The 19,248-nt window shown below is 33.6% G+C and overlaps 1 protein-coding gene and 1 long non-coding RNA gene across 5 annotated transcripts; one reads left to right on the forward strand and one right to left on the reverse strand.

Annotated features, from left to right (window-relative positions):
• Nucleotides 1-1,875: 1,875 nt before the first annotated feature.
• On the reverse strand, nucleotides 1,876-5,627 carry LOC110694243. Of its 4 annotated transcripts, none has more exons than XR_002505806.1 (3): nucleotides 4,739-5,627; nucleotides 2,284-4,641; nucleotides 1,876-2,146 (listed from the first exon to the last, which is right to left on the reverse strand). It is a non-coding gene; the product is annotated as an uncharacterized LOC110694243 (long non-coding RNA). The 4 variants fall into 4 exon arrangements; XR_002505809.1 differs by having other exon boundaries at nucleotides 2,284-3,801; nucleotides 4,549-5,627; XR_002505808.1 differs by having other exon boundaries at nucleotides 2,284-3,805; nucleotides 4,549-5,627.
• A 10,308-nt stretch (nucleotides 5,628-15,935) lies between these two features.
• On the forward strand, nucleotides 15,936-17,027 carry LOC110694301. Its single transcript, XM_021871477.1, has 2 exons — nucleotides 15,936-16,474; nucleotides 16,562-17,027. Exons 1-2 carry the CDS (start codon nucleotides 15,936-15,938, stop codon nucleotides 17,025-17,027), a joined length of 1,005 nt encoding a protein of 334 aa, XP_021727169.1.
• Nucleotides 17,028-19,248: the final 2,221 nt, after the last annotated feature.

Consider the following 19,248-nt stretch of genomic DNA (forward strand, 5'->3'; position numbering starts at 1 on the left):
TATCTGACATTAATCATCTAATATCTGACATTAATATTTTCAAGGGTCTATTCATTTTCATAGCTCTCTTCCTCCCACCTTTGATTACTTCTCCATTTCACCCCTTACCCCATTTTCTTAGCATACCACAACATACCACGATCTGAAAAGGCAGTTACTCATAACAAATATTCTAACTATTGCAAATAATATCATTCTACAAAAAAATCAATCTAATTGAACCCCAATCAATAACAACAAATTGAAAATAGAAGTTAAGAATTACCAGAATAGGAGAGCAAGGGGAAGGATCATCCAAATTGACATGGCGATGAAGATCACCAACCTTAATTACGATGATGATGATGGTGTTGATGATTGACAGTGATGGTGGTGTTCACGTGGGCTTAGGGGTTGTGACGGTAGTGGTTATGGTGGTCGAATTGGGGTCGTTTGTGGGATGAGTTTAGCTTGCTCCTGCTGTGCAAAATTAGGGGAAGTGTGTTCGGAAAATAGCAGCAGCAAGGTGGGTGGCTATGGCGATGAAGCGGTGGTTTAGAAAGCGGAAGTGGGTGGTGGAAGAAGGTAGTGGAAGGGGTGTGTATTTGTTTAGACGGACTCACGGTGAGTCCGTTCTACACAAATTTTTTTGATGGAATAAATTATGATAATTAATTTATACATGTTCATATTGTGGAGATTTTATTTAGTTTTCATTAACGTTCAAATATGGAACTTTAATGTTCATTTATTATAAGTTTTAGGTTCCTTTTTAAATGTTCTTTTTCATATTATTAATTTATTATATGTTCATATCATAAATTAATTATGTTCATTGCTAAAAAGTAAAATGTTCATTTACACATAAAAAAAGAATTTACTATCCTTTTTTATAATTTGTTCATTTTCGTGTTAGAGGATGTTCATTCTCATCTTAGGGGATGCTGAATTTACCTTTTTGAAGCCATCAACATTATTAATAGTTGTTGATTAAATGGTTCAAAAGGATTAGTATTTTTGTTCATTTGACAAAAGAATGATAGATGTTCATTTTTGTTCAAAATGATAAAAATATGTTCATAATTGATTATTCCTTCTCATAGAAGTTTTGAGAAGACCATTTGTTCAATTTCATTTCAGAGGCTGCTCAATTTTTACTTTTTTTATATGTCATCAATATTGTTAATTGTTGTATGTTAAATGTTCAAATATTAACAGTAGATGTATATTTTTGTTTATTAGGTAACATAATATTGTTCATTTTTGTTCAAAGTGATGAAAATATGTTAAAATTTGAATGTTCATGCTCGAATCATTTGTTCATTTTTATGTTGTTGTAGGTTAAATGTTCAAAATATTATAGTAGATGTATATTTTTGTTTATTAGGTTACAGAATATTGTTCCATTTTGTTCAAAATGATGAAAATATGTAAAAAAAATAAATTAAAAAAAAAAAAAAAAAAAAAAAAACACTACAACAAAATTAAGCAAAGGGAACAGTGAAAAACCATTGCCTTATATAAAAAAAAGTGTTGCCTTATACTTAAGGCAACACATATGAGGTGTAGTTTATGCCCCTGTTGTCTATTCATAAGGCAACACATTTTTATTCAAAGGCAACAGTTTTTAAAGCCAAGGTAAATTGATAACTAAGGCAACAATTGTACAAAGGCAACAAGTAAAAATTGTTACAACCTTAGGAAACAATTCAAAACTATCTCCTTATGTTATAATATACAACAACCTTTCACTTGTTATATTTGTTAGTAATAATATAAATATGTTGTCAAATATCTTAAAGAGTAACACTGTAAGAATTAAAATGAATCGATGTGTGAACTCAACATTAGACAACAATTATTCTAAAAGAAAGCCGAACATCAATATAGATGAAAATTGATTTTATAACATAATGCTTGTAAACTCATCAAAATCCCAAAAACAATACTTAATGAAATATCAGTACATAATGTATCTATACCCTTAAGATCCTAAGTAGATTCACAATTTAGTACATTACCAATACTACTAATTGTTTGTATATAATTCAGTACACGAGGAAGGGATTGTAACGTCTAAAGAATAGAAAATCTAAAGCTCTAATATAGAGCAACTCTTTGTCTCTGTCTTCAATATATATATATCTCACTTCCATGTACTTTACACCTTGTAAAACCAATTATATAACAAAGTTAAAGAATAATATATTATTCAAAATTAAGAAAAATAATTCAAATTCTAAACAAAGATAAAGCATGACATAAATTTCACAATGTAGCTTAAAGAATTCAGCATATATTTACCCGAGTTAAGTTAGAAATTAAATTACTCAAATATGCTGCGTCTTGTGGCTAGAGGCTGCTAGGCAATTGCTACAGCAGGTTGGTGCATGTGCGGCTATCTACCTGCTGCGATAAAAGAGGGGAGAACTCAATGGAAGCACTTTAGTCACCATTCACTAATGTACTGCTGACTATTTGATACGCCAATGGCCGATGAAAAAGCATGAACATACATCTCGTGCAGAGAAAAGAACGGGAAGAAAAATAAACCAATGATTGAGAGTTCTGTTTAATGCTTATTAGACTATCTTTCAACAGTTTTCTAGTCAATAATGTCACCATTAGCTTATGTGAAATTCTGCATAATAATTTCAAACTGGGTTACCAAATATATAGATAAGACTGAGGTTGATCATATACACCTTTTATAAAATAAAAAGATCTTTTGGACATTTGGACAGATGAAAAAAGGAAAAGACAAAGGAACAAACAATGCACTAACCGCTTAAAATCAGTAATTCAACCCACCCCACGGCTTTTTTTTTCCTTATATCCTACCACTCAAAACCTTTTTCAAAGCCCATTAGGCCATCAGCTTCTTCTCTTTAGATATGTGGAAATACATGTATTAATTTCAGGAAGAAAAATCACACAAACGTAATTGGAACTACATATCAGCAAAATTGATGTAATAGCAATTCATATCATGGGATACTTTTGAAGGGAATATTAAACTCAATATGTCACCTAGTTGCTGCTACAGATAATTCTACATTCTCCACCTAGTACACATGCACAGTACACGCTAAACAATTTGTAAGGCAGTAAAGATATGCAGGACTACCCCAACTTGGGATGCTATTATCCATCCTCCACTCTCTCATTCAAACCATGTCTCAAGTGACTAAGTAAGATGAAAAATAGCTTGGGAAGGGGAAAAGCTCAAGTACAAGAGCTCTCCGAGTGCTCTGTAAGAGCTCCTCAAAATACCCCATTTCAGGGAATATTGGAGATCATAAATTCTCAAGAGTTTCACTTGTAGAAATATTCTTGGAGAGCCCTTCCAACTCTCCAATGGCCCCGTTGCTCATAGACTAAGCAACATACAAAAAAGTCTGATTCAAGAATGAAGTGAAGTCTCATAGCCTAGTTAGTCAAGGGGTAACATTCATACATTTAATCAAGATGGAAAAACATATAATAGATGACGTAGATAAGCTACCAAACCGAAAGAAAAGCATTCTGTCAAGGCAGCCAGCACTAAACAAAACCTGTAGCATCCTTGAAAGAAATTCATTCAACAAAGAAAAGAAGAGAGATTCTATCCAGAGTGGTTGATCCAATATTAGTTTTGACCAAACTAAGATCCGAAGCTAAGTTTTCATGAAGTTGGACAGAAATTTGTAAACATGAAAAAATTTACAAATTGCCTTATAGCTAAGAACTAAAATAAGATATTCCTTACCTCTATAGTGTATATGTTCACCATTTGATCATCTTGCTACCCCAGCTTCCCATGTCAACATGAAATTATTGCTACTAACTTTGTTAAAGAAAACCAATTAGTCATTATACACACATCTATTTCACTTTTCATGCCTGCATAGGCAGATTGAAACAGTCTAAAAATAAGCTACACATTCTAAGAATATTGCAGAGAGAAAATTTGCAGTTAACTCAAGGAAAAAGAGAGAATCAATCACAGTAGCTGAAAACTATTTTAAGAACTATTTCTCGAATCGTTCATAGTTGATAAACATAAAAATCATTTCATACAAACAAAATTGGTGAGTAGATGCTAGAAACACTAGTAAAAATAAGTATTGATCCCTTTATGTGGTTGGCTTACTCCCCTTCAACCATTCCCCACTTTCACCTTCATCAATCCCTTCAATTTTCTTTAATCTATTAACAAAATAAGAAAATTCTCACCAACTAGGATGGGACAAAACTAAGATTTCATAAGCTAGATAGTCTTACATAGTCACCAAGAACCAAGTCACAAATAATTTACCACAAAATCAACCAGTCAAAAAAATAAATGATATTATGTTACCCATTAAATGTAGAGCTGAACCAACATACATATCATTGACATAGTATGGAGTATTTCAAACTCCATTTGCTCCATAAATCTCCTAACTTTCTCCACTAAAGTACAAACAATACAGAAATCACAATTCCACTAAATTAGTATTGCATGTATACAAAAATTATCTTATGTTTTTTAATTCATGAGAAAATAAACAGCAAAGAATTATAGTTTTAAAGAACAAAATAGAATACCTAGATGTTTGTTTGATGTTGCGAACTTTGAAAAAATAAACCTTAATTTGCTCTTGATTGGTGAATTAAACGCATCAATTTTCAATTTACTCCCTAAAAATCCCAATTAGCCACCTCAATTAGACATTAAGAATGAACAAAATCAATGTTTAAACCTGAAGAAAAAAAACCAAAAGGAAATGAACCGAACCAGGATCGGTAGGGCGTTTAAGTCCGATTTCCTCGATAAAAACCATTGTAAAACAAGCACCAACATCATTGTCGAGATCACCACCCGTTTTCGATCAATCCTTTTGGAAACTGAGGAGCACGCTTTAATGGAAAAAGATAGCGATAGTGAGGAGAGAGATAGAGAAGAAATGAGTGATGGTGAGCAGTTGATAATTGAGAGTGAAAGCACGAAAATGAAAAATAAGGGAAGGGCATAATTGGAATTTCATTAATGATGGGGGCATTGTTGTAATAAACATTAACGCCACAAAAATTTGTTCATATGAATCGTAAGTGCGTAACTATAAGGCTTCATACAATCATACTTTTATAAAGTGTATGACCTGTATGTATAGATTTTTTTCTAAAAAAAAAATTTAACTGAAGATCCTTTTGAGGTTAGTTACACTCAAAAGTCAAAATAATATGGAGTAGTTTCTTTTAAGGCTATCTAAATTTAATAATCCTCCTTTTTTTTTTTTTTTTTTTTAAGTATTACGGAGTACTTTCTAATCGACATATAATTTTAGCTACATTATCTTTTATACTACATATAAATAAATGTAAAGATGTAAGTAAGGTAGTTGAAGAATTTAAAAAATTTAAGAAATAATAGCAGGTTAATATTTTATCGAAAAGTAAGGGATGTGAGAGGGAAAGAAATAATTATATATATAAAAAAAGTAGTAGCATATATATTAAGTTTAAGTTGGTTTAAAAAAATAAAAAATAAAAGGTTTAAGTGTGAACCATAAGAAAAGAGAGATTTAATATATAAATTAAAATGGGGTAGTTTGCCAAAAAAATAATAAAAGTATAACACATTAAAAAAAAAAAAAAGTATCTCATTTGGTAAGTGTAAGACATTGTTCTCTTCACCTTAAAATAATGATATTTAAAATTTAAGGTTCATTAAAGTTATTTCAATTTAGCAAAATAATTTAATTCAGTTAAAACTAGTAACTTTAAAAAAACAAAGATAATAGGTTATCATTAAATATAGTTTTAGTTTAGTAAAAATAATCATCAACTCTAAAAAATAAGTATAATAGAGTATTAGATCAGTAAAATAAAGGTTTAATTTGAGTGAAAATAATTTAGTTTATTAAAATTAACTTCATTTTAGCAAAAATAAGGTTAAAAGAACAGGTATTCAGTATTTGCAGCTCGCATTGAAGGAGAGCCATAATAACATTTGACTTGAAAATGAGGGATAGCTTAGATGGTTATCCTAATCAATTATTATCGCTCACTCTTGTGGCTCTCTAAAAAAAAACATTAACTTGTGTTGATAACTGTTTGTTGGGTAGCATTTTGATAATTATTTGCTCATTTATCATCAAATAAGCAAAAAAAACCTAAAATAGTCTTGGGTGGTGTTGCAGTGTATATAAATATTTTCCGTAATTTATAGGTGATCAACAATGTCTTAGTCCAGTGGCCCGATTTGACCTTAAAAATGTATTTTAAGATTCGAAAAAAGCACCCCCAAGCCCATCCTTATTTTGTGAGTTTGGGCATAGAATTTTATACTTAAGCCCGACATGACCTAATTTCTTAAAACTTGGTTCGAGTGTATGTGTTCTGCCATATTCTAGATCAAAATGATGTAAGGTACATTACATCACTTATATCTATTATGTAAAACTATTTTTTTTTCTTTATTTGTCTTGAAAATTACCCAAATAATTATGAGATGCATAAGAAAAATAATGGAGAAACCCATGATTTTCTTTTAAACATTTAATTAGATAAATATCATATAGTTGGCAGGATATCAACTGATGTTTATGTAGTAGATGATCAACATAACATAAGTGCTACATTGTTAAGGGACAATTGTATTGTTGTTATCTTTTCAGGCAACATATCCTAAACATGTTGCCTTACATAAGAGAAAAGCAACACTTTAGGTAATTGTTGCCTTAAATGGCCTATAGCAACACATTTTTAATTGTTGCATAGGGACCTAGTATTATTATTTTGATTCATAGTAACATTTGAAAATCGTTGCCTTAGGTTATCAAGGTTAATAGTTTTTTAAGTGTTGAAATTTTAGGCGTTGCTTATTCTCATTATTTTTGTAGTGAAAATTGATTGTTCATTCTTCAATAATCATTTAATTGTTCATTTTTATGTTAAAGGATGTTCAATTTTATTTTAGAAGATACTCAATTTACTTTTTAAAGTCATGAACATTAATGGTTGTTGGTTAAATGTTCAAAATCGTTACAGTTGATGTGTATTTTTGTTCATTTGGTAAAATAATGATGTTCAAAATGATGAAAAATTGTTCAAAATTGATTGTTCATTCTCAAAAAAAGTCTTGAAAGATTATTTGTTCATTTTCATGTTAGAGGATGTTCATCTTTATTTTAGATGATAATCTTTTTCATTACATTATATAAGTTATTATTACTTTAAAAACAAGGGATCTAAGAAAAAAAGACAATTCAAAATAATTTCATGTTCATAATAATATATTATAAGATAACATGTTCTTTTTCTTTATGCTATCAAAAATATGTATGTGCGTTAAAAAAATTACAATATCTTTTGTTCATTTTCATGTACTCTATAAACAAATGTTCTTATTTCTATAAAGTCGGTCTCCTATAAAAATTATTTCTCTTTAAATAAAAATGTTCATATTTATTATACGGAGTATTATATGTCCATTAATACTTTTTAATGGTATTCGGTACTATTTTAGGGCCTATTTTTAACTACACAATGTCAAGGTCTTGAGTAATTCTAAATATGTTCGAAAAGCAACAACAAAACGAAAGAGTTCCAAAGAAGGATTTCAATAGATAAAAAGGCTATCAAAGAAGTGGTGACAACAATTTAAGCAGCTCAACAACAACAAAATAAATTGTTGAAAAAGCTAGTAATATTTAAAGCTTAAGGAAATGTTGTTAAAGAAGCAACAACACTAAATGCTCATTTTTACTTTTAGCTAAAATGTTCAATTATAATATATTTATGTAGAATTATTATTTTTAGGTTTCAAAGTGTCTTTCCTTTTACCCTTATATTAAAAAGGTTCATTTTTATTTATTGTAGCGTTAATTTCAATTTTAAAATATTTATTTCTTCTGATTTGGAGTTTCTTTTTCATTTTAAAAAATGTTCATTGTTATTTAATGAAATGTTCATTTTGAATTTTGGATATTCATTTCCTTTTTCAATGTTCCTTTCAAATTATGTTTGATTAGAAAATGTTCATTTATTTTATACTAAATATTCAATTTTCAAAACCAAGAACTAGCCAGATAAAATTTGTGTCTCCTCCCTTGCTTTTGCGCCTGTCATCTACCGTTGCCACCTGCCACCTATCGTTGTTTGTATGTCAAGTCTCTGACAACCACCGTGTCAAGTCTAGCCACACCGGCCGGGTTTGTAGCGAGGGAGAGAGATCAAATGTGATATGGGAGGTTTAGTTAGCAGTTAGTTTGATTAGCAGTTAGTTAATAGTTTGTTGTGAGTGGGAAGTTTGTTAGAATTATGTTAGTGGAGGAATTAGTTAGTTAGTGGGTGAGTTAGTTGATGAACAACTGTAATATTAGTGGTTGTTAAAATAGTGGGTGGATTGCTAATGTAGATTTCCACTACCTATTATACATAAATACTGCAATAATTGCTGACTCAATTATGCAATTAATTTCTCCTATTTCTCTATGCTCATCTCTCTCCTATTTCTCTTTCTAACCCAATATTTTCGCCATCAGAGGAGCTTCGACCTTCCTCCTTTATCATTGGTATCAGAGCAAGGTTGTTGTCAATTCTTTATTCACGAAGCGATTCTGGTGCCTCAAGCTGCTATTAAGAAGATTGTTGCAATGGAAAACAACTCAGATTTTGGAAAAATGAATTGATGATCAAAATAAAAAAAATCGATCAGAAATTCAAAGAGATGTTTAAGTTGATGCAATCGATTCAAGCTTGGAATATTAAAGAAGCTTTATCTTCACCTTCTTCAGAACCTTCGTCTTTTAACAGCTTTGAGAGGTCCAATCAAACCAAGACCTTAGGTATGAACCCTAAACTGGAATTTTCTAAATTAAATGGTACTAATCCAAGAATTTGGTTAAAAAAATGTTGCAACTATTTCAGTTTATGTAAAATTGTTGAAGATTAGAAAGTTGATTTAACATCTTTGAATATGACTGATAAGGTTGAAAGTTGGGTGATGAACTACTTGTCCATTAGAAGAACTTGGTAGTTTATTGGGACGATTTTGTTGTGAATTTGTATGCAAGATTTAAAGATAATTTTGCATTAGATGTTGTTGAACAATTCGACAGGTTGCAGCAATTGGGTTCAATTAAGGATTATATAGATGAATCTGAGAATTTGAGGTTTGTGATGTTAATGAATAATCATGTTTTTCCTAACTCATACATTCTTGACAGTTTTGTTGTGGGTCTTAGACCAGCTATTAAGCCTTTTGTTAAAGCTTTTAGCCTACGATAATTTCTCAAGCAGTAAAGTATGTAAGGTTTCATCGCAGGAAGAATCATTAAATTCTGTTGTTGTAAGTTACAAGCAGAACAAATATTCTTCGTATACTCCCAAAACCTTAGCTCCAAGTACTTTACCTCCACTATTGCCAACACCCTAGACTAAGCCAACTTATTCAGCCCTAACTCAAACTCCACAAAATACAAGAAACTATAAACACATTCTAGCTAATTTTAGGTAAGAAAAGACTGCTAAAGGACTGTGTTACTACAATGATCAACCTTATAATAGAGAGCATAAATGTCAATTCAAGAAACCTCAGCTTTTTACAGTTGAAATTCCAAGTTCTTAGGAATCTAATGAAGAAGAAGAGTTGAATCCATTCATAGGAACTGATTTAGAACCTCATATTTCAGTAAATGCTCATGTTGAGAGCTAGTCTTTTCAAACAATGAGGCTTAAGGGTAGGGTTAATGGAAAGGATTTACATATCATAATTAACTCTGGTAGCACCCATAATTTTTTGGATCGGATATGAATGTTGTAACCAGGTTGGGGTGTAAATTGAGTCAGATTCCTTTTCAAGTTATTTCAGTGGCTGATGGGAATCATATTCCCTATAAACAGATGTGTAAGGGATTTACTTGGGAAATGCAGGGACATGATTTGATGTAGATGTCTTATTGATTCTCTTGGGAAGCTGTGATATGTTGTTGGGAGTACAATGGTTGAGACTTTTAGGGCCTATTCACTAGGATTTCTAAAAGTTGAGGATGGAATTTACTTTGCATAATGAACATTTTGCTCTTCAAGGGATGCCTTATAGGAAGCTATTTGTGGTAGAAGGCAATCCTAGTAGGAAGGTATTAGATTCTGCTTATGTCTTTTACAGGTCATGGAAGTTGGTTGCTCTTCAATGCAGCTGGAACAGGACACCAAGGATGTCCTACAATGTCCAAAATTATCTGACCTTAAGGAATAGTATAGTAAGTATGTTTTTTGAGGAACCTACTGAGTTGCCTCTAGTACGAGGGTGTTTGATCATTCAACTCCTTAATGCTTGGCAGTACTTCAGTCAATATCAAACCTTATAAGTATCCTTTGAAGCAAAAGGATGTCATTGAACAACTTGTGCAAGAGATGCTGAATAGGGGTATTATTCAGAATAACTCAAGTTCCCTATTCCAGTGATTGATGAACTCATAGATGAGCCAGATCGTGCTTCAGTTTTCAGTAAATTGGATCTTAGGGCTGGTTATCATTAGATGAGAGTTAGTGCATATGATGTGTTTAAAATAGCCTTTAAAACTTATATAGGACACTATGAGTTTTTAGTTATGCCTTTTGTCCTAACTAATGCTCCTGCTTCTTTTCAGGGGTGGATGAATCATGTTTTCAGGCCATTACTTAGAAAGTGTGTATTGGTATTTTTTTATGACATTTTGGTTTATAGCAGGTCTATGCAGGATCAGAAGCATTTGGCAGATGTGTTTGAACTGATGAAAAATAACATGTTCAAAGGAGAGTACGTGTATCTTTGCAACTTCCAAGGTTGAGTATTTGGGCCACTATATTACTCAAAATGGAGTTGAGACTGATCCTAAGAAGATAGCTACAGTAAGCAGCCAATATCAAAGAACTGAGAAGTTTCTTAGGCTAACTCGATATTAAAGAAAGTTTGTCAAGGGTTATCCAGTATTAAGCAAACCATTGACTGACTAACTCAAGAAGAATGGTTTAGTTGGAATGATCAAGCTCAGCAAGCTTTAATTTTAAGGTATTAAAGACTGTTTTGGTTTCTACACTTGTGCTGGCCATTCCTAACTTTGAAAAACAGTTTATTTTGGAAACTAATGCTACAAAAACCAGCATTGGAGTAGTCTTAATGTATGGGGGGCGTCCTTTGGCATATATTAGTAGATATTTAGGTCCAAAATGGCATAAACTGTCAGTTTATGAAAAGGAGCTGCTAGCAATTGTGTTTGCAGTTCATAATTGGGAATAATACCTTGTTGGGGCTCATTTCATAATCAAGACAGATCAAAAGATCTTGAAATGGTTGTTAAAGCAAAAAATTCAACTCCCTTCCAAAGTTCCAGCAGTTTTGGTTATCCAAGTTGATGGGATTTCATTATGAAATTCAATATAAGTGTGGGAAGGAGAATGTTGCTACAGATGCTTTATCAAGGATACAGGGCTCAGAAGTCTTGTGTATGGCAGTATTGTGGTTGATTCAAACTTGGGGTTGTTGATTACTTCAAGTTACCAGCTAGATTATAATTACACTACTATTATTCAGTAGCTACAGAATCAAGTTGCAGTTCTTAGTTTTCAGTGGGAAGGCAATTTGTTAAAGAGAAAAGGAAGAATTCTTGTGGGACTTGAACCCTAGTTAAGGAATAAAATCTTTTCTTGGTATCATGAATCACTAGAAAGTGGTCATGGAAGAAGAGAATTAACTCTCAGGGCATGCTTGGTATGGGGCAATTCATTAAGGGGGTAATAAAAGTCAAACTTGAAAAAACATAAGTAATTAGAGGTGTTGTTGTAGGAGGTATGGTGTTTACAAATGACATAAGGTAGTTGTTGCATGAGGAAAAGAGAGAGATGAAGGAATTATTACCCTCATAATGCGGGTAATAGTTACACCCCTACCCCATAGTGTAAATATTACTCCCAAAATGAGCCTATTTCTTCACCTCATACCTCACCATCACTACATAATTTTTCTTACAAGCACACCATCACTATCTTCTCCTTCCTTATTTACTTTCATTTTGCTTAGTTTGACTTTTATTACCCTAGTAATACATTCCCCTCAATCCAAGCATGCCCTCGAGAGAGTTAAAAAGCTGTTTTATAGGAGAGGAATAACCAAGGATGTCAGTCAGTTTGTTAGAAGTTGTGTCATTTGTCAATCTGCCAAATACGACACCTCTGCATTTCTTGGTCATTTGCAACCTCATCCAATCTCAAAAGAAGTATGGGTGGATATTTCCATGGATTTCATCATCACTGGACCATTTTTTTTTTAAGGAAAGTAGTACTTCCTCCGTTTCGATATTACTGTAATAATTGGACTTTTGTACTGTTTATCACTCATGTTTAATTATTAGATTTGATTTATACGTTAAGAAAAATCTAGTCATGTGAGATCTTATTAGATTCATCTCATAAAATACTTTCACAATATCAACTTTTTTTTTTACTGGTACAATATCAACTTTTTATAATTTTACTCTTATACAATGATAGATATTTATTTTTTAACATATAAAATGTAATTTGGGATGCGTAATTTCATACTTATTGCAATATTATTATAACAGAGAAAGTATATAGTTATTGATTACTTGTGATTTGATTAATGACAAATACGGAGAACGTAATATTAATTGTTTACAATTTTTTTTGGATAAATTAACAACAATAATCCCAACTATTGTGTGTCTTCTCATTTTAATCCCAACTACATTTTAACCCAAAATAATCCCAATTATTGGAGCAGTCTTCTCAAAACAATCTTGCTTATTTCTTTACTTGTTCAGCCAGTCAAAAGTAATGTTTCAATATATAAATGGCTTTTTCCCCCTATTTCCCACCTTCTTCTACCACCACCACCACCTACATTGGTTGAAACCACCCCCACCCTATTTACTCTCATTATCACTAAACCACCATTGTTGAAGCCTCCAAACCATCTTATGAATCTCACAGAAAAAATTCTTAACGAAACCCAGATTTAGTAAAAAAAAAAGTGATTTTATTTTTTCTTTAAACCAAATGTTGCAAAAATTCTTGAATTTATATTTTAAATTCCAAATTTTGCAAAATTTCTTGACTTCTTTAAACTGTAGAAAAATATTTGAGAAAAATGGTAATCCTTTTTTTTTCATCTTTTGATTATCTTTATCTAATGTAAATTAAGGTAAACTTTGTAATTAGGTGGCTAATTTGTTGCACTTGAGTTGGGTAATTTTTGTTGATTGAACTGTGTAATATCTGCAATTTGCATATTTTTCCTTCATTTTTTCATACCCAAACCTTTAAAGTCAGCCTCCAAATCAATTGCCATTCATGCCTCCCACTCCATCTAGTCGACGATGACAGTAATTCTATTGTTAATGAAGAAGTGTTGGTCATGGGGTGGTGGGTATGGTTTTGGTTGTTAATTTGAATTGGTGGTTCATGAAATGGTGGCGGTGAGTGTTGTTGTGGTCGGCATCAATGAATTAAGTAGTTGAGAGGAGGTGATGATATATGACTATGGTGATGAATAAATAAAGAGAAAACTATGGAAAGAAATCGAGGGATGAACAATGGCTTGAGGAAGAAAGAGAAGTTAGGTGGTGGCTGACTAGCTGATAGGCTTGGCCGTTTGGCCCTTGGGTAGTCAGATAAAATAGGGAAAAGGCGAAGGGGAAGGTGAAGAAGAGTAAAATATACTAATACTACAGGTTACAGGTAATTTTGGATATATAGAGAAGGTATCTCTATAATTGGGATTATTTTGAGTTAAAATAGGGATGATTCTCTAAACTAAGCTAAATTATGAAGCTAATTACGAAAGTAGATGCGTGGCAAAACTATTTACCAAACTAAGCTTCTAGGGTAAAACGTTGTCCTGGATAGCGTTTTTCCCCTGATTTTTTTTTTAAAAAAATAATGGGTAAAACGCTGCCTCAGTCAGCGTTTTACATGTTGACCTTTTATAAAAATAAAAATTCTTATTTCTGATTTGTTTTTAAAAAAAATAAAAAAAAATATTTACACTAAAAACGCTGACCGAGTCAGCGTTTTTAGTGTAAATTTTTTTTTTAATTTCTTAATTTCTGATTTTTTTTTGTAAAAAAAATAAATAAATCTTTTAATCGGGCATCTTTACTTTATTCAAACCTTACATTTGATCAAATTCTTTGCGTATAATTCTGGAATCATTCCCTCATCAACTTTCACAAGCTATCATCATCTCCTTTAAATTGGTTTTTTTTCTTATTAATTATTTTTACCAGGATATTGATTTTCTGCGATTTTGGAAAGTTTTTTCTGGGTTTTGAAAATTAGATAAAATTGAGTTTGTTGAGAAATGGGGAGGTTGTTTGTGGTGAATTTGGAAGGGAAGATCTACAGTTGCAAGCACTGTAGGACCCATCTTGCTCTCAGTGAAGATATCGTTTCCAAGGTCTAATTCCTTAATTTTTTTTCCATTATTTTTAAATATATTGGATAAAAATAAATTTATACTATGATTTTCATGTTGATTTTTGGAATCTGGTTATCTTAAAATTGCGTGATCATACCTGGGTTATTCATGATTTGGGTTGTGTTCATGATGATGGTTGAGTAGGTTGACTTTAAAAAAAAAAACAGAAATTACATTAAAAACGCTGCCTGAGGCAGCGTTTTTAGTGTAATTTTTTTTTTAATAAATCAAAAATTAAGAATTAAAAAAAAAAGTCAACATGTAAAACGCTGACTGAGACAGCGTTTTACCCTAAAAGCTTAGTTTGGTAAATAGTTTTTCCATGCGTCTACTTTCGTAATTAGTTTCGTAATTAAGCTTAGTTTGGAGAATCATCCTTAAAATAGAGTTGAGATTAAAATAATAAGACACACGATAATTTGAATTACTCCCTCCGCCCACGGTTATGTGCAACAAAGGACAATTGGACGGACTCCTAGGTAAAACTTTTAGGGAGTTTTAATTGTAATTGGGTGGGTTTAATTAAGGAGGAAAATGGAGGGAAATAAAAGGGACCACTACTTTAATTTATTTGGGTGCGTTTAGATAGTGGGGAATAGTTGGTTTAAGGGACCACCTAGGGCCCTCTCCTTCATGAAAGTCGCTGGTTTTAGGAGGGAATTCTACTTCCCTCCTTTTTTTTGGAAAATTTTTAAAATCCCACCCAACTTTCATGTTATCCTGCCAATTTTAAAAATTTTGGATGAAATCAAATTTCAGCCCAAAATTTTCCATTTCCCACCAACGTACAACATTTGAATAAAATAAACACATTAAAAAAAAAGACATTAACCTTCTAATACTGCCCACTATAAAAGGGCATACAACTTGTTCAAATTTTTCAAAGATAGACATCATCCACCATTTTGTCCCAAAAGCTTCCATCAACAGTTCACAAAAGACCCCATTAATTACAAGTTCATAGGTTAAGATTAAAACTGCCTAAACTACAATTAGTCCTAGGATTAGGGCAGCATTGGGGTTCCGCTTCAACAGCACTTCAAAAACAATTAGTAACCAAAACTTCATCACCAACCTTCTAATCTGTGGAAAGAAACAAAAAGGGACACACAGAACACATGGAAGAGTCCTTTGATCAGGTTTTTTTTGGCATAGAGCAACTGTTACAGGAGGGACAATCTCATTACAATGCACAGGACAACAGTGATGAAGACAGTCAGGGAGACAGCAATGCAGAGGAAGAAGCAGGACATGGACATCCAATAAGTAGAAAGCAACTAACAGTGCAAAAGAAATGCCAGATCATTGATTAGTTCCTTTTGCAAATGCATGAGGGACAACTACCCAGGGGGTTTTTGTCAACAGTGGCAAAACAGTATGGGGTACACAGGAGCACAACAAGAGTGTGGCAGTTTGTACTAGACAACATAGCCAAAGGGAATGTCATTGATGTCAGAAGCAACAAATTAGGGAAATAGGACCACAGCCCAAATTTATTAGTGATGAGTACATGCAGTCAGTGCCTCTGTACAAAAGGACCACAGAGAGAAGCTATGCAGCAGCTCTGAAGGTATCACATGGATTCCTTCACAACTTGAAGAAAAAGGGCAGACTTAGAACACATTCAGCAGCCAACCATCCAACACTCACACCAAATCACAAAGTGGCAAGACTCAAGTGGGCATTAGCCCATATTCACCCAATCCCACAAGTTGGAAATCCAACTTTCATTGATATGCAACAAGTCATTCACATAGATGAGAAATGGTTCTACATGAACCCAGAGACAAGGCAGTTCTACCTCTTGCCAAAGGAAGAAAACCCATACATGTGTCAACAATCCAAAAGGTACAAAATTAAAGCAATGTTCATGGCAATGATTGGGAAGCCCCTATATGACTTAACTGGGAACATGCTACATGATGGTAAGTATGGAATTTTTCCATTCACCTACCAGCAATTGGCCAAGAAGAAAAGAAAGAACAGAGATGCAGGGACTCTTGAAACAAAGGCTGTGCAGAGTGTAACCAGAGAAGAAATCAGAAAAATGTTGTTAACTAACATCATCCCAGCAATACACAAGCAATGGCACCCTAGTTTGCCTAAGGATATATTCATCTAATGGGACAATGGCAGACCACATCAAATTCCAAGGGATGAAGAGTTCAAGGCAGCATGTACAACACATGGGTTCAACATACAACTGGTTTTCCAACCTGCACAATCTCCAGATCTTAATGTACTGGATCTTGGATTGTTCAAGGTCATACAATCCTTGCAATACCAATCATTTCCAAAAAAGATTGAAGAGTTAATAGAAAAGGTGTATGAGGCCTATGAATGGTTTGATCCAATACTCAACAAGTATACATGGATCACTTTGCAAAGTGTTATGAAAATGATTTTAGAAAAAGAAGGTGGGAATAATTTCAATCTGCCTCACATGGGGATGAAAAAGTTGGACAGTTTAGGCCTACTGCTAGAATTTCTAGAAGTTGAGAAGGAACTCATTGAAGAAGCAGTTCAACACCTCAACACACTTCTCATTCCTATTCATCAACAACATGAAGAGTACTTGGATACAGAGGTTGATGCAGACTAGGCACAACACTAGCTTTTAAAGACAACATGACTTCCACACCTAACCAAATATGAACTCACAACAGTTTTTTTGTGTAAAGTAAGCATATGTTTTTGTTTAAATGCTTATTATGATTTGGTTATGTGTATTTTGGTACATTAAATATCTTGTCTTTAGGCAGTCATGTAGTGAAATATTGTGTGTAGTGGATGTGAAAATGAAGGTTTTTGTATGCAACTCAATGAATGGGAAGAATGAATATTCAAGAATGAATTCCATCAAGGATGTTTTTTTTTTTTTTTTTTTTTTCAGTTGCTATGTGTAGGTTGTTACCTCAAACAACAAGTTTTAAAATGCACTTGTTGGAGCAAAACTAACCTACAAAGCATGCTCAAAGTGAGTCCCTTCATCATTTGGAATGAATGCACAGGAAACATCCATTTTGGGGACTCAATAAAAAACACAGAGGCACTGACTAGCAAGCAAAATAAGGCAACATTGAAATGGGACTCCACACAAACAACCATCCACACTAACTCATCATTCATCAATCTTTCATTCCCTTGGCCATGAACTAACCAATAACTTATTCAAGATCCAACACAAAACATTCACCACGGACCATCAGCAACATACTTACCAAAACACAAATCAACCACCAGAAACCATCATATCAAAACCAACAATAACAACAAACTCACCAACATAATAACTTCCACCAAAAAACATTAACAAATCCACAGATCTGTGCCAAACAAACACCCTTTCACAAACATTATAATCAAACACAGGCAACTAACATAATCCAGCAGCCTTCACTTCAAAGGACTCACACTCACATATCAAAACCAACAACAACAACAAACTCACCTACATAAAAACTTCCACCAGAAAACATCAACAAATCCACAGATCTGTGAACAACAAACGTTGTTTCACAGACCAAGAACTTAAACAAATTCAGAACCAAACACATGCAATGAGTATAGTCCAACAACATAGTTAACAGGGGAATCAAACAATCACACTGAACACCCACATCAACAATTTTATCAAGCCAAACAGATACCAACTAACAACAGAAATCAAAATTAGGGTTCAGAAGTTACGCTGCAGCATCAATTTGAGGGGGGGAAGTCATGAGGGTACTTGTCCCTTAAATAGGACATATACTCAGGGTCCCAGTCAGAGCAATCGACGGTGAAGACAGATCTGGCCCTCTTCCTCCCATGCCGGAGCCAGGGGTGGCCCTAACAGTTGGAGGCTCAGCAAACACCCTCGTCACCTCCCCTAGTGAAGAGGGAACCTCAATAACCAACACAGGTTCCTTCTTCACCCCGTTTTTAGGGAGATTTGTACTAAAACCTTGTGGAGAGTCAGGAAGGACCAACACATCCCTCTTCTCTTTGTAAATTGTCATACCCTCCTCCTTTGAGTCATCACTCGAGATATACTTGATTAGGGGATTTTTCCCTACCAATCATCATCTAACAAGTGGACCAATCAGGCCCTGCCATGTGTCCGCCACATGGGCCAATAGGAGCCTGCCACGTGTCAGGCGTTGATCTGTCCACCATGGACCAATTGTGTCACGCCACGTGGCCTCCATATGCCAAGCAGGTCAAATGGCCACCTAGGTCCAATTTCCAAGGGAAGCCCAGTCAGCCCTAGGTTAACTTAAACCTAGTATTTGACACGTTTCCCAAGATTATAAATACTCTAATTAATCCTCATTAAGGGGAATTCAGCAATTAATTAACCTCACCTAGAGAACCTAAACACATTGATCACTCCTCCCCTAGAGGAACCAGATCTCCCAACCTTTACTTTTCCGCATTTATTACTCCTCAAACAAATACTAACTTGACCGTCGGAGGCGGAACTCCCACCACAAGGAGTCTCCGTTGTTTTGCAGGTACAGACGCAAGGATACCAGTCCCGGAATTGTAACTCTCCCGCAGGACATAAAAAAAACCCCGAAACAATACTCTACAAGTTTCGCCCCTCTTTTTCCATGGCTGAATCTTGAAAAACAGGCTCAGCAGCGACGGACGGGCTTTAACAACCCAGATCCTCTTTGCAATTTGTACCGAGTGAAGGAAGGGACATCATCACTTTCAAGAGTTTGTTGTTTAGGGGACTCACGTAGTCTTTGTGGTTGCTCATAATTTGGAGTAGATCTGAAGATATAGGGGACTAGGGTTTCAGTCGGAGAAAGTGAAGAACAAGTATTGCAAGAGAG

The sequence above is a fragment of the Chenopodium quinoa genome, unplaced genomic scaffold (genome assembly GCF_001683475.1).
Source record: "Chenopodium quinoa cultivar QQ74 unplaced genomic scaffold, ASM168347v1, whole genome shotgun sequence".
NCBI lineage: Eukaryota > Viridiplantae > Streptophyta > Magnoliopsida > Caryophyllales > Amaranthaceae > Chenopodium > Chenopodium quinoa.

Bases quoted from the DNA above. Each gene is read 5' to 3' on its own strand.
- LOC110694301 (XM_021871477.1), top strand. From the start codon at position 15,936: ATGCAGTCAGTGCCTCTGTACAAAAGGACCACAGAGAGAAGCTATGCA. The intron at 16,475-16,561 runs GTTGTTAACTAA...GGACAATGGCAG, and splicing joins AGAGAAGAAATCAGAAAAAT to ACCACATCAAATTCCAAGGG.